Raw genomic sequence first — 16,371 nt, 5'->3', positions numbered from 1 at the left:
TGCAATTTTTATTAAAATACAGTGTGATAGGCCTAAATGTAGTGAAATGCCTTGTGGATTTCAAAATGCATTCTGAGCCAAAACATGTCCATACTCTACTACTTCAACATAGCTTTGTTAATGCCAAAAGGGCAGCAAAATTGTGATTTAAATGTCTTATTTTCTTAAATGCACTGATTCACTCACATTAAAGATGTTTAAAAAATGCATTTTCATTAAAGGGTAAAGGGTAAGTTGACCCAAAAAAGAAAATTCTGTCAGTAATTAGTTACTCACCCTCATGTTGTTCACACCCCGTAAGACTTTCGTTCATCTTCGGAACAAAAATTAAGATATTTTTGATGAAATATGAGAGCTGGCTCACTGCTTCATAGGCCGCAAGGTAATAACATCTGCCGGCCCAGAAAAGTTAGTAAAGACATCGTTAAAATAGTCCAAGTGACTACAGTGGCTCAACCTTAAGTTTGTCAAGAGACGAAAATACCCGTCAATCATTGGATCAAGATTGCTCGACATTTTCGCCAACAAGAAAACGTGTTACATGTCCACACACACATCCGCGTTTTTTCTCAAGGTGATAGTTATGATGACCTTTTAAGAGTCGCTGCTTACAAGAACTTACTCGAAATACTGTAAATGATGTTCATCGCAATGTCCAGTAAAATTGAGAAGGTCATTAAACATTACCAGTTACATCCTAAACTTTGAGGGCTAGTATTGCTGTGATCTCGTGTTAGGTTGATCCCGCCCTCACGCCGAAGTCATGAAGAGAAGCGATGTCAATGCAAAAGCTATAGGGGAAGTTAGCCTATATTTTGATTAAAGATTACAAGGACACATGAATTTAAAATAACAACAACAATAATAATAATAATAATAATGTGCAGGGTTTAATCATTTATAATAAACACTAGCCTACAATATACCGTTAAAAAAATGTCCATTTTCATTTCATGGAGACTTTAAAGGAGCCGTATGTAAGATTGTGGCCAAAACTGGTACTGCAATCACTTTCAAATTACTGTAGAGCGGTGTATCCCCTCCCCTTCCCCCCTGACTCGAGGTTGCCAGATAGGCTGCAGGATCCAGCAGGAAAGTAGGCTGCTATGCAGCTGTGGTAACTAGAGCAGAGCTGGCAACCCAGATGCCGAAACACTACTGACTTCGTGATTGGTAGATAGGTGGAGGGCGGCGCTTCAGGCCAAAACACAAGATGACAACATCAACATCAGTTGAGGGCTGCAACTTCACTTTTAAATGACAATATCCTGGCCGGACTACTGTTGTCAGTGATATAAGTATTTGAAATGAACATGATTTCTTAATGTCTAGTGACATATCAGGGCCATTTTATGATTCATTGAAATACATTTCTTACATACAGCTCCTTTAAATATGACCTGTATGATTACAATATAATTAAAATATAAGAAAATTATTAAAAAATATTTACTGTATGACTTTTTCTTTTTTTCAAAATTTGAAAGAAAAATAATATAATAATGAAAGGTAATAATGATTTTTACATTTTTTTTTTTTATTATTCATTATTATTATTATTATTTTTATTTTTTTTGCTTTCAAACTTAAAAAAAATGAGGCAGATTTTACATAAATTTGCAAGCCTGGCATTTTCAGAAAATCTGAATGTTATAGAATTATAGCCCTATTCTTCAGTTAATTAAACCGTTTGTTTCAAACTTGCACTGACACTGATACACAGATAACGTTACATCTCTGAATGTTTTGACTGATAGACTGAGAGTTTTGGGTGGAGCTTTGAAGGATCTCACAAAAATCTCACAATTCTGTCTGCACTTTTCATTCGTGGTTCAAGATGATGCTCCTGTGCTCTCTGCTTGTGTTTTCAGTAACTCAATGTAAGTGACATACAGTACTACTGTAACTTTGTTTAAAGCTGAAATAGTAATACATTTAATTTTATGTAAGTTCATAGTAATTAATTAACATTATTTCAAAATTTGCTATTTGATTGACATTTTCTGAACGTCTTCATCTTGTTATTCTTCCTAACTGAATGTTTTCTATTCTATGCAGATACATTTGCGCAGTCAATAACACCATTGCAGGAGAATGTGCATGTAACTGAGGGGAAGCCGGTCACTCTCTCATGTCAATATAATGGCAGTGCAGACAGTCTGCATTGGTATCGACAGTATCCTAGATCCAAGCCTGAATTTGTGCTCCTCGTCATGGAGTCATCCTCAAAACATGTAACATATGCAAATCCCCGTATCCCTGGAATGGATGGACAAATGAGTATGAGGGAAAAACGTGTGTATCTGGAGATCTCCTCTGCTACAGTATCAGACTCTGCTCTGTATTACTGCGCCCTGGAGTCCACAGTGACAGGAAACACATCATCACTGTACAAAAACCTAAAGAAAGAGAAAGAACAAAATATCTGTCTTTCATCTCATGTTTGTTTGCAGATTGAGCAGATTAAATTGATTGAACTGATTAGAATTTACAAAATGCTTAAGTAGCCTACTTTTCATAAACAAGACATTATTTAAAAATAGCTTTAGAAATAATGTAAAAATATTTTAACAAACATATTTTAACATAATTACGATCACATCAGTGCTCTTATACAGTACATGGTAAAATGATATGAGTTTGTGGGCAAGATTTTAGGTTGAAATTTAAAACGTAAATTTTTAGATAAAACAAATGCAAGAAAAATATTCTGTGCTGTAACTGGTCACCATTTTATACCTTTTTAATCTCTTCCACAACATTTTACATTTATTTTTCTATAAAAAGAAAAATGGCAAAAGTTTATTTTGCAATAGGCTATAAGTGAAGTACAGTCGTCCAGTGAAGTAACTCTGTTCTTTGTGCCCGACGACTTTGTTTTACATAATTTATATTCCTTTTTCAAACCCCCAAACAACAGCATGCACTCTTCAGGTTCCACAAGGGATTTTGTTTCAGCAATGCCACAAAAAAATAAAAAAAATAAAATAAAATTGGGTTCCTTAAAAAATCTTTCAGTGAACAGTTCTTAAAAAAATATTTGTGTCAAGAATATGAAATCTCCAATAACTTAAAAATGAATGTTTTTACAAATGTATTTTGTTAAATCATTCCCACTATCTAACGACTAAAAATCTATAAATCTTGAGAACAGCTTTAAGATGGATGCATGTGAGAACCTTTATAGTGACAGTCTGGGCAAAAATACTGATACTGCAAGTCCTCTGTGATTCATGAATGTGTTTGTTTTCACCCAGAAGAGGGTGTTCTTCACATTTCTTTAGTCCTCATGTACACAAAGAGCTCAAGACTCATCATGGAAGATCAAATCTTGCCACAGGGTGGAGCTCCAGACTTAAATCACAGTGTTCCAGTGAAGAAAAGACACATCTGAGTTTGTCATTTCTTTCCATCATGCTGCTCTGTGCACTTGTAATATTATCAGTACTAGCAGGTGAGATTCATTTATTCTATTTATCACCACATCTAACATGATTTAAACATGATTTAAACATGTTAATATTACATTTATCTGATCACAATAGTGAATTTAGTATGTTTTTTTCTTCAGGAGACTCTCTTGGTGATCTAATAACTTCTCATGGTTCTGAAAAAGAAGCTCAAGATGGTAACAGTGTTACTCTCTCCTGTAACTACAGTGGTGTTGTTTACAATCTACTGTGGTATCGCCAGTATCAGAGATCTAAACCAGAACTCGTTCTCTACATGACTGAATCTGGAGATCCAGTTAAAACAGATCCATCAGCCCACTGGTTTTCTGCTAAAGTTGACAAACACAGAAAGCTCATGGAACTGAAAATCAGCCCTGCTAAAGTAACAGACTCTGCACAGTATTATTGTGCCCTGAAGCCCACAGTGACAGGAAACCCTTTTCCTCAGTACATAATCTTCCTGCAGATTAGCCATGCTTTTCAATGATGCTTAAAAAGCACATGTATTGGTCTTTATTGATAAATCCAAAAAGTTTTAGTGTCAGCAAGTCCACCTCAACTGCATATGTCCATCAGTCTCCATAATAACAAAGGTGTATCTGGAGATCTCCTCTGTTGCTGTATCAGACTCTGTGTATTACTGTGCTCTGGACCCCACAGTGACAGAAAAGTATGCAACACTGAAACACATTTTTCTCCTGTGGTGTGACATGCCAAACTCCATCTAAAAGTATTTTTTCAACATGGTCTAATCCTTATTCATTTGTATTTTTATTATACATTCTGTTTTTTAATACCTCAAATTTAGTGTGGTGCTACAAGGAATATTTGTTCAAAATGTTCATTAAAAATAGTGAAAAAAGATATGACGACCACTCAGATTAAGCCAGGAGTAGGTCTTAGTTAAATTAAGTAGCTTTTATAAACATGCCTTAAAAAAACAACAAAAAAAAAAAAAAAAAAAAAAAAAAAAAACAACCACAGTGCAAGTGTGTCGTCACAAACATTCCAAAATCACACATAAACACATTAATAGCACAGAGAAAACAAGAGAAAACACTGATGAGTGTGATTGGCTCTTTCTTCTATGTGTGAAATATAGACATGATGTTGCTCAGAGAGGAGGGACTCAGAGTTCACAGATCTGACATGATCTCATCGTGTCTGAAAGAGACTGAGGACGAAACGATTCAGTCTGACTCTTCTCACAGTGAACACTTGAACAATGGATCTTCTTTCAGTTATTCTGTTCTTTGCTTCAGCTGGTGTGTGTTTCTTTAATAGACTGATTAATTGATTTACAAAGAAATCTTTCAATAAAAGTAACTAATTTCTCTTCTGTTTCAGCGGCTGTCTTTGGAAATACTATCAAATCAGACACAACAGATGTTGCTGCTCATGAGGAAGAAACTGTGAAGTTGTCCTGTAGTTATTCCCCCACTGGGGGTGTAGAGTATCTCTTCTGGTATCGTCAGTATGGAAGATCAAAACCTGAATTTCTTGTATCAACCCACAGTGCTGCAAAAGAGCCTGAGGTGTCTGATTCAAGACTCTCTGTAAAAATAACAAAAAAGGAACAAACCCAAGTGGATCTGGAGATCTCCTCTGCTACAGTGTCAGACTCTGCTGTGTATTACTGTGCTCTGAGGCCCACAGTCACAGGAAACACAAGAACACTGTACAAAAACCTTTCCTTTTTTAACCCAGTGACAAACAAGCAATAGACACAGAGACAGAGACTATAAGAGAATCTATAAACTGCACATGCAACTAATAAGTAGAGCAATAACTGGATGAAAATAAATAAACTGATAAAAAGCTTATGAATACATATGTAAAATTGCAGATAGAAAGATAAAATATCTAAATTAATGACATTCAAAAGTGAATGAAGCATCTTAACACTGTTAATTACATTAAATCTATACAAAAATGCCTATATATTTCAATCCATTATCAAATGTAACAGATTGTGCAGGTACAATGTGCCAGAAGGTGTCAGTGTTCTCAGATCCAGATCAGAAGGAGCTCGATCAAACTATGTTAAGGACAGCTCTGATTCTCGATTTCAGTCAAGTACTTCTCGCATAATCACTGAACTCATTATTAGTAGTGCGACTGTGTCAGATTCAGCTCTTTATTACTGTGCTCTAAGAGTTGAGGCCCAGTGATACAAAACATTAAACTACCGGTAGTCTTACAAAAACTAATTGTGAAATGGAATTGTGAAAACCAAATCAAAACCTCAATGTGAGATAATAACTGTAAACACATGTGTGAGGTTGAGGATGGTGAAATGTTTTATAAAAGGAATAAAAGAGCAAACAAAGCTTTTCAAAAACGTGCAAATGTGTTAAAATAGGCTAGGTGTTGAACACTTCAGCTGTGTAAAACACCTAAAAAGAGCAATGGCTTCCAGTATTACACTTCATGCACAGATACTGGATTTGAAGGAGAATCAGTATCATTAGAGGGTTCATACAGCACAGATTTAACACAACCGAGCTTCTTCAAGTAAATCCAGAGAGTAAATGACCTTCTGAAACACCCTTTCAAGAGACAAACTGATGAAAATGGCACGAGTTTCAAGAGAGATTTCACAGTGAAATGTTATCAAATTCAGCTCCATCGACAATCAACAAATTTGGTAATGATACACTGTCAAACAGTAATACTATTTTGATATGAAAAAAATAGAATAACAAGGATTATTTGTGTTGGAAATTGCAATAAATAAACATATTACAACTACTTTATATTAATTTTCTTATATTTTTATTTTTTTACATTTTACTATAACCCTTTCAATAAAAAGTTACAAAAGAACATTTTCATTTTCAGTTGTTGTCTTTGGAAATGTCATCAAACAAGTCATTTTTGAGGACAAGGATTCAGACGTTCAAAATCAAAAAGCAGAAACAGATTGATTTTTCTTTTAATTATGAGGCCTGAATTTGTGTGGCAATGTGAAAGATTTACATTACTTTTAGTTATACATAAAATCCATATGAACTTGTAATATCTGTTATTCAGAAAATGGTCAAATGCAGCAATCAATAAAACATTTCAAATGATTCTCATGTGAAATACACAGTAGTGGCCAAAAGTGATGTCCGGAGGGGATATTTATTTTTAATGATCCTACAAGTTTGATTAAACCATCAAAATATGAGGAAAATATTTTATATGTTTTAAAGATGAAGGAAGAACAGCTACAGGTGTTATTTTCCTATGCAAAAAAATGATAATAAAAATTATTTAAAAAAATGCAAAAAACAAAAAGCTCACAGGAAAAAGCATACATTGACTATAACATAATCAGTTATTTAAAATTTTGTTAGTTTTCTCTTGTTTTTGCATGTGTTCATAATGTATTTGTATGACAGCCTGGCCAATAATTATGTCCGCACAATTTGGCATTTGCCATATCATTGCGTTATCACAAACTAAACAACTCACTCCAAGCACAACTATGCAATATGCTTTAACCATTTTTTAATAATATTTGAATAGAGAGTGAAGATATGATTTTCCTAGGCTGGACATCACTTTTGGCCACTACTGTAGAGCAGGTACATGCCACGGCAGTTTTCTCACACATTCACATAAAGATACTGCTGTTTCAAATCTGATATAAAAAGAGAAGATATGGTCATTCTACAATATTCACTATGGCCGATAGTTGGACTTTTTTTTAACATTTATGTTTTTTGTAGAAATACTCCCATTGCTTGCACTCTATATGCACCATCATGGTCATCACTATCATGTTTGCACACATTCAAACAGCAGAACTCCATCAAGACATGTTTAATGAACATTCTTCTCATATTGTGTGTTATACACAAAATTCTGTAATATTTCAAATAAAATCATAAACAGCAGCAGGAAGTTCAGTGAGGAGGAAGTTCCTGTGTGTGTTTCTGTGTGATCTTCAGTGACTTACAGCTCAGAGAACTGAGAGCCTCAACAGAGAACTGAGCTGATCTGTTTCAACATGGACAGATGCCTCATACTTATTCTCATTGTGGGAACAGGTACATTATTTACTGAGTAACTGATGAAACTTTGTGCATAAATCCTGTACATGCATATTTACTTTGTTTTTAATTCTCAATCCCCAAAGGATAAATTTATATTAATTTAGTCATTTGTATTCTTGTAAAACATGATTTGAAACATGATTGAAAAAAAATCATTTTGTCAACCTTGCTTTTACAAATCAAATGTATATATATATTTTGTTGACAGGTTTGGCGACTGGAGACAACATTGAGCCAGATAAAGGGACAGAAAAAAACTCTACAGAAACAGAAACTGTCAAGCTGAGCTGCTCATATAGTACAAGTATAGTGACTATGTTTGGCTTTACTGGTACAGACAGTATCCAAACAAAGAACCGCAATATTTATTACTCAAAAATGCACGGTCAGCGAGTGCTTATGAAGACACCTCTGACCCTCGGTTTCAGTTGACTGCATTACAAACATCCACTGAACTCACTATTACTGATGTACGTCTGTCAGATTCAGCTCTCTATTATTGTGCTCTGAGAGTTGGAGCCCAGTGATACAAAACATGAAACACGTCGTACAAAAACCTGAAGCTCTTTTCACTTTGAACCGATCTAGTGAAAACCACAATCAAAACCACAATCTATCCAGCCTTGAATATAATAAAATATGTGGTAACACCTGTGTGAGGTTGAATTAGGCCTGTTAAAAAACTTCAGAGAAACAATAACAATATTTAGATATCATGTTCCATGTGGTTCCTTTAGCACAAATACATTCTTAAAGTGCCCCTATTATGCTATTTTAAAGTTTCCTAATGTTGTTTTGGAGTCTCCTACAACAGGTTTACATGCATCAAAGGTTAAAAAACTGTTTCATTTTCTCATAAAATATATTTGCACATCACCACATTTTCAATGATTTTCAAAGACTCGTCAAATGAATCCATCTCTCTAAATCCCTCTATTCAGCGAGCTACTCTGCTCTGATTGGCCAGACAGCTCAGTCTGCTGTGATTGGTCTACCGCGTACAGCGCACGTGTCGAAAACAAAAACGGCCATTGCCATAACTGAACGTCAGCTCTAGTCTAGACAGTAAACTAAAGACAGCAACAAACAATGCTGTCGATTTTACCATATTAATCCAAGTGTGAGTCCGATGAAACACTGGAAGTCGTCATTCAACCCGAACCTCCATCGCAAGGACGACTCGAGCAGGACGTTTCTCAGTGATACACTACTCAGTTTGAGGTACATTATGAGATGTTGCAACTGTAATTCCTCACCATCAGCATTAACAAGTGTACGTCCATTAACAAACTGATTATTTTACTTATTTATTTACAGAGTATTTTTCTAATTTATTACGGTGAATGTGGGAACTGTATCAATAACAATGCATACATTAGCCGAGCTCTAGCGTGAATGACTGATGTAACATAAACGTTGGTAAAACAAATCTTGCTCCATGCTTAATCTTTACTCAAAGCAAACTCAAACGACAGACGATCTGCATTAGACACAGTTTTATGTAATAGTGGCCCACTGATTAGCAGAAGTATTTCAGTTAGACAGTAATAACGTGAGTTAGCCTCTTTGTATTTCTTTTAAGCGACTGCATCTCTCAGCACCACTCCTATTGAGTTAATGGCTCTGCTAGTCATATGAATTTGTACGAATTAGCCACCTTTTAATCACTCATACGAATTCGTATATGAATTTGTCATGAGATGTGGTCTTCTTCCCACAGTGACAGGAAACACTAGAACACTGTACAAAAACCTTTCCTTATCTTATTTAGTGAAAGAAGAAAGATACACAGAGACTAAGAGAGCTGTGATTAATACAGTAGAATAGGTCAATAATTTGATAAATATATCTAGAGTCCAAGTCTACAGGAGCAAAACTGAAAGTAAAAAAAGTTAAATCAATGTGACATCAAAAGTGTATTAAGTTGTATAATATTGTTAATTTTTGTTAAAAGTCAAAAAAAGTAGCCTGTAGTTTAGTTTCAATGCATTATCACGTGTAACACATTGTGTAGGTAGCTATAATGTGCCACAAGATGGCAGTGTTCTCAGACAATAACTAAAGGAACTGCAACAATGAACAACAGAATTGAAATTACAGAACAGAACTCATAATGTTGCTCAGAGAGGAGGGACTCAGAGTTCACAGATCTGACATGATCTCATCGTGTCTGAAAGAGACTGAGGATGAAATGATTCAGTCTGACTCTTCTCACAGTGAACACTTGAACAATGGATCTTCATTCAGTTATTCTGTTCTGTGCTTCAGTTGGTAGGTGCTATTTAGATAGATAGATAGATAGATAGATAGATAGATAGATAGATAGATAGATAGATAGATAGATATTATTTTGTTTTGTTTGTGAAACATACATTTTCTTAAAAAACTTCTCACTAAAAACGTACAAATGTATCTTTTCTGTTTCAGCTGCTGTTTTTGGAAATGTCATCAAACCAAACAAAACTGATGTTTTTGCTGAGGAGAGTTCAAGTGTTACATTATCCTGTAGTTTTTCTGCCTCTGGAGGTTCAGATTATCTCCACTGGTCGTCAGTATGGAAGATCAAAACCTGAATTTCTTGAACTCATCTACAGTGGTGCTAAAGAAGCTAAGGTGTCTGATGATACAAGATTCTCTGTTAAAGTTGAAAAAAATGAACAAACCCATGTGTATCTGGAGATCTCGTTTGCTACAGTATCAGACTCTGCTGTGTATTACTGTGCTCTGCAGCCCACAGTCACAGGAAACACTACAACACTGTACAAAAACCTGTTACAATGAGAGACAAGAGGAAAAACACAGAGACAGAGATGAAGAAAGAAAGAAACTGTAACTGACAATTACACTATGATGCCATAAAAGTAATAGAAACAATTAATAAATCACAGGTACCAAAACAAAAGGTAGACACAGATTTATTTTCTTTTGTTTTAATTAAGGTGTAAATTTGTGTGGCGATGTGAAAAATTTACATTACATTCAGTTAGAGATACATTAAATCGCTATTCACTTGCTCTTTATGTAATTCAGAAAACTGTCAAACAAACAATAAAACATCTCACATGAGTCTCATTGTGCAATATATAGTGCAGGTACAGTACATGTCTGCCACAGGATGGCAGTGTTCACACATTCAGAGATACAGTCATTACTACAATATTATTTTATATTGTACAAATTATATTGAACTGACACTTAGATAAATAAAAGAAAACATAACCCTATAAAAATGACACATTTTTTTCATATTTCCATTAGTTAATATATCCATGCTTATGATATGAGAAAATTAGACAGTAAAAAACAGCCATTAAATATTTAAGCCATTTTGCCTGAGATGTTAAGAACTTTGGTATAAAGGTCAGTGTACAGAATACAGTGTATTTCACTGGCCAATAGATGGACTTTATTGTGGCACTTATTTTTGTAGAAATTCAAATACACTCTGCATCATCATCAACACTTTCATGTTACACACATTGAGAGAGCTGAACTCCATCAAGACAGTTTAAATAACTTGCTTCTCATGTTAAATTTGTTGTAAATCTTCAAACACCTTTCTATACAAACAATTGTCTAATAAATAAAATAAAAATTGTGTAGTTATAGTTAAATGACAATCATAAACAGCAGCAGGAAGTTCAGCGAGGAGGAAGTTCCTGTGTGTGTTTCTGTGTGATCTTCAGTGACTTACAGCTCAGAGAACTGAGAGCCTCAACAGAGAACTGAGCTGATCTGATTCAACATGGACAGATGCCTCATACTTATTCTCATTGTGGGAACAGGTACATTATTTATCCATTTAATTTGTTTTTAATTCTCAAACCCTAAAGGCTAAATTTATTTTAGTAATATAGTACTTTAGTAATTTGTATTCCTGTAAAACATGATTTGAAATGTGTTTGCAGAAGTATTTTGTCAATTTTGCTTTCACAAATCAAAAATATTGTTTTTTTTATTGTTGACAGGATTGGTGACTGGAGACAACATTGAGCCAGATAAAGGGACAGAAAAAAACTCTAAAGAAACAGAAACTGTCAAGCTGAGCTGCTCATATAGTACAAGTAGTGATAATGTTCTGCTTTACTGGTACAGACAGTATCCAAACAAAGAACCACAGTATTTATTACGCAAAGGTGCTCGATCATTGAGTGATAATTATTATACACACACCTCTGATGATCGGTTTCAGTCGACTGCATCACGAACATCCACTGAACTCACTATTACTGATGTACGTCTGTCAGATTCAGCTCTCTATTATTGTGCTCTGAGAGTTGGAGCCCAGTGATACAAAACATGAAACACGTCGTACAAAAACCTGAAGCTCTTTTCACTTTGAACGAATCTAGTGAAAACCACAATCAAAACCCCAATCTAATGTAATAAAATATGTGGTAACACCTGTGTGAGGTTGAATTAGGCCTGTTATAAAACTTCAAAGAAACAATAAAATGTTTCATGAGGTTCCTTTCAGTGCACATCTTAATTTCTATTCAGATACTTTGGTATAGTCGGCCTCGTCCTTCAGGTGTTTGCAAATGTCTCCAGTGTAACTTTAGCAAAGAGAGACTGAAGCATCAAAAGGGGGTTAAAACTGCTGTTCTAAATGTGTTAATTCAATTTAATTTAATTTAATTTAATTTAGCCATTCATATTTACAATATTATGATGACACTAGCAAAAGTATTTAGTGTTGATTATCTCATTTCTTGGTCAAGTTTTTAAACATATTTCCTTCCTTTTTAATTTGAGTATGAATTAATGATTGAATGAATTGAATTAGGGTTAGGGATTAGTGTTTGGTGTAGGCAATCAGCACCGGGATTGACATGACCAATGAAATCTTTAGAATTGGCTGACGGGGCGGAGTTTCAGCTGAACTGGTTTGGAGAAAAAAAATATATATATTCACACCCCGTGCTACTGATAGCTAACTGAAATTAATACTGATACCTGCATACGTTTTGTGCTGTTTTTGCCATGAAATTAAATATTCACAATATTTGCATGGAAGATAAGCTATTTTATTGCATTGCATGATAATAGACACTAATCCCTAACCTTACCCTTCACTCTAACCTTATCCAATGAATGCAGTTGCAGGGCGGGATTTCATATGAACTGGTCTGGGCAAGTACATCAAAAAAGCAGCAGGGCGATCCTCTTCAGATGGCGGCGCCGCCCCAGCATGCAACACGGCGTGACGTAGCATCACAGTTTCTAAATGTAAATGAGTAATAGTTAAATATTGTGACTGAAACACACTCAACTCTTTTACAATATGCTAAATAAATAAATCTCTCCATATTTGCCAAAGCAACATGAAACCAAGTAGAAGTAGAAACATATTGTACAATGACATTTCACGAAATGAGAATCATATCAGTAATAAGCAATAAAGTGCTCTTTGTGGGGAACCATAAAAAAAACATTTGTTGGTGTGTTCGTTCTTTAAACAGACCAAAAGAGCCCAATCCCGCACATTCTGATGTCTTTTTTTAAAGTGTATGTGTTAAAAACTGTCACCTTCAACCAATCTCCTGCATCTAAAACCATCAAAGTTTTCACAAAAAAAAAAAAATAAATCTGAAGACACACCTCTTCTATGAGCACTGAACTAAAGCATTAGCATTAGAGCACAGATAACATAACTGATCTGATCTACTGTAGTCAACATGGAAAAACACCTGTTTCTGATTTCAATTTTGACTTCAGGTACAAAATGACTCCCTTTATTCATTGTAGAGATAAAAACAGTGAAAAGCAGTGAATTTAAACAGAACCCCCCCGTTTCTTTGTTTTAGGTGTGATGACTGCAGACCAGATTGGGCCAAATAAAGAAACTCGCATCATAAAGAAGGAAGGCGAGACTGTGACTCTCAGCTGCTCATATGATACTAGCGAAAGTTATGTTTATCTTTACTGGTACAGACAGTATGCTAATAGTGAACCTCAGTATTTAATATTTAAACCTGCCCGATCAGCTACTGTAACTGGGAACCCCTCTGATCCTCGCTTTCAGTCGACTACATCACAAACATCCACTGAACTCAAGATTACCGGAGTAACTCTGTCAGATTCAGCTCTCTATAACTGTGCTCTAAGAGTTGGAGCCCAGTGATACAAAGTCTATGTGAAGCTGTACAAAAACTCACGTTCATTTTTTCCTTTGAAGTCAAGCCACATCAAACCCACAATCTATAATTTACATAATATAATTACACCAGTGGAAACACCTGTGTGTGGTTACAAATGAAATTTAGTTCAAGTTATTAAAGGGAAATTGAAAGAAAACTGAAATAAATCAAAATAATAATTTGTGGGTAATTAATATAGAAAGCATGCAAAACCAATCCTCATAGATGTGAAAATATATTACAAACAATAAAACAAACGTATTTTAAGATTAGATTTTAAGAACCTGTTAGATGCTGGTGGCATGATAATATATAATGTAGTAGAATAACATTACTATTAATAAGTGTCTTATTTTTTAAATGTTTTTCTCATAATACACCCAAGTACAATCACAATGTCAAGTGCTCTGTCTAGAATTGGTTTAGATCATCAAATTGAATTAAGGTGTCATGACGTGCTGGGAAAAAGGAAGCAAATGCAGGCGATCTCAAGAAAGTACGTTTATTAACACTCAGAACAGAAGTAGACTCAGGCAGATCGTGAGGGTCAGACGGCTGTAGCAGGGTGACGCAGGGACTTAGATGGTCGTGATGAATCCGGCGGTGAAACGGCGTGAAGGTGAAGACAGGAACCAGACACGAAGAACAAACAGCACAGGACTCCAGGAAGACACCAACTCAAACGGGAAACACGGCACAAACATCGACCAACGATCTGACAATGAGAGAAGGATTCAGTGAGTCTTTTAAAGGAACAGGAGATGAGTGACAGCTGGCGCTGAGCTGATTGCGGATGATGTGATTAACCGATAATTAATACGGTGACACCCACACACACACGCACATGGCACACAGACAACAATAACAAATGCACGAGACAAGCAGGAAGCAGCGCACTCATGAACCGTGACAGTACCCCCCCTCCTAGGGACGCCTCCTGGCGTCCCCAGACTCCCTTACCTGTCGATGGAAATCATCAATAAGGGAGTGATCTAGTATGTCTCTCGCAGGAACCCAACTCCTCGCCTCCGGACCGTAACCTTCCCAGTCCACCAAGTACTGGAATCCTCGTCCCCTCCGCCTGGTGTCCAGAATACGGTTAACCGAATACGTCGGTTCCCCATCTACAAGACGCGGCGGTGGGGGAACCGGTACAGGCGGATTAATTGCTGATCGAAACACAGGCTTAATTTTGGAGACATGGAACACGGGGTGTATCCTCCTGTACGCTGGAGGAAGGTTGAGGCGGACTGCCACCGGACTAATAATCTTGGTGACAGTGAACGGGCCAATAAATTTGGGTGCTAACTTATTCGAGACGGAACGGAGAGGAATGTTCTTAGTAGAAAGCCACACTTTTTGACCGACGATGTAAACGGGAGGCTTAGACCGGTGGCGATCGGCGTTAGCCTTAGTGCGCGCCCCCACCTGGAGTAGAGTCTCACGGGCTCTAGTCCAGGTGCGGTGGCACCTCTGGACAAAGGCGTGTGCGGAGGGAACCGCGACTTCAGATTCCAGACTGGGAAAAACAGGTGGCTGGTATCCTACACTACCTTCAAACGGAGAAAGGCCCGTGGATGACACTGGTAACGTATTGTGGGCGTACTCCACCATAGACAGTTGTTGACACCAGGAAGTCGGATTCTTGGAAACCAAACACCGTAACATTCTCTCTAAATCCTGGTTGGCTCTCTCTGTCTGGCCATTGCTCTGAGGGTGAAACCCAGAGGACAGGCTAACAGTCGCGCCCAGTAATTTACAGAACTCTTGCCAGAATTTGGACACAAACTGGGGACCCCTGTCAGAGACCACGTCAATCGGAAGGCCATGTAAACGAAAGACGTGGTCAATGACGGCAACCGCTGTCTCCTTGGCTGACGGCAATTTGGGCAAGGGAATGAAATGAGCCGCCTTCGAGAACCGGTCCACCACGGTCAAAACAACCGTGTTGCCCTGGGAGGGCGGGAGGGCGGTAATAAAATCTAGAGCGATGTGGGACCAGGGTCTCGAAGGGACTGGCAGCGGTTGGAGTAACCCATCTGGCGCGCGATTGGAAGTCTTACCAGTGGCACATACCGAGCAAGCCAAAACAAAATCGTGAATGTCGCGGGCCATCCGTGGCCACCAGAATCGCTGCTTAACCAAAAACCTCGTGCGATTGATTCCTGGGTGACAGGCTATGTTGGAACAATGACCCCACTGAATAACTTCAGACCGTAGTTCCTCCGGCACAAATAAACGGTTCGGTGGACACCCGACCGGGGGCGTTACCCCTTCTAAGGTCTTCTTGACCTTCGATTCGACCTCCCATACGAGTGTGGAGACAAATAGACTCTCCGGTAAAATGCACTCGGGAGTAACCAGGCGTTCGGAACGATCAAAAAGTCGCGATAAAGAATCGGGTTTAATATTCTTGGAACCCGGGCGGTACGAGAGAGAAAAATCAAAACGACCGAAAAAAAGTGCCCACCGAGCCTGCCTGGAGTTTAACCTTTTAGCAGTACGAATGTATTCCAGATTCTTATGATCGGTCCAAACAATAAAAGGTACCCCCGACCCTTCCAACCAGTGGCGCCACTCCTCCAACGCTAGCTTGACGGCCAACAACTCTCTGTTACCAATGTCATAATTACGTTCGGCAGGAGACAGACGGTGTGAAAAATACGCGCAAGGATGCATCCTCTCGTCCGTGGGGGAACGCTGGGACAACACTGCTCCTACCCCCACCTCTGACGC

At 37.2% G+C, this 16,371-nt stretch overlaps 1 protein-coding gene across 1 annotated transcript; it reads left to right on the top strand.

The window, feature by feature from the left end:
- The first annotated feature begins 1,820 nt into the window (after positions 1 to 1,820).
- Positions 1,821 to 4,102, top strand: LOC307161207 (uncharacterized protein). Its single transcript, XM_079875817.1, has 4 exons — positions 1,821 to 1,880; positions 2,059 to 2,389; positions 3,285 to 3,454; positions 3,572 to 4,102. The coding sequence occupies exons 1-4, from the start codon at positions 1,838 to 1,840 to the stop codon at positions 3,937 to 3,939; spliced, it is 912 nt and encodes a 303-aa protein (XP_079731943.1). The 5' UTR covers positions 1,821 to 1,837; the 3' UTR covers positions 3,940 to 4,102.
- The last annotated feature ends 12,269 nt before the right edge of the window (positions 4,103 to 16,371 follow it).

Source organism: Squalius cephalus, assembly GCF_949319135.1.
Source record: "Squalius cephalus genome assembly, chromosome: 7".
NCBI classification, from domain to species: domain Eukaryota; kingdom Metazoa; phylum Chordata; class Actinopteri; order Cypriniformes; family Leuciscidae; genus Squalius; species Squalius cephalus.
The sequence above is the reverse complement of the archived record's forward strand: the minus strand, read 5'-3'. Positions and strand labels throughout refer to the sequence as shown.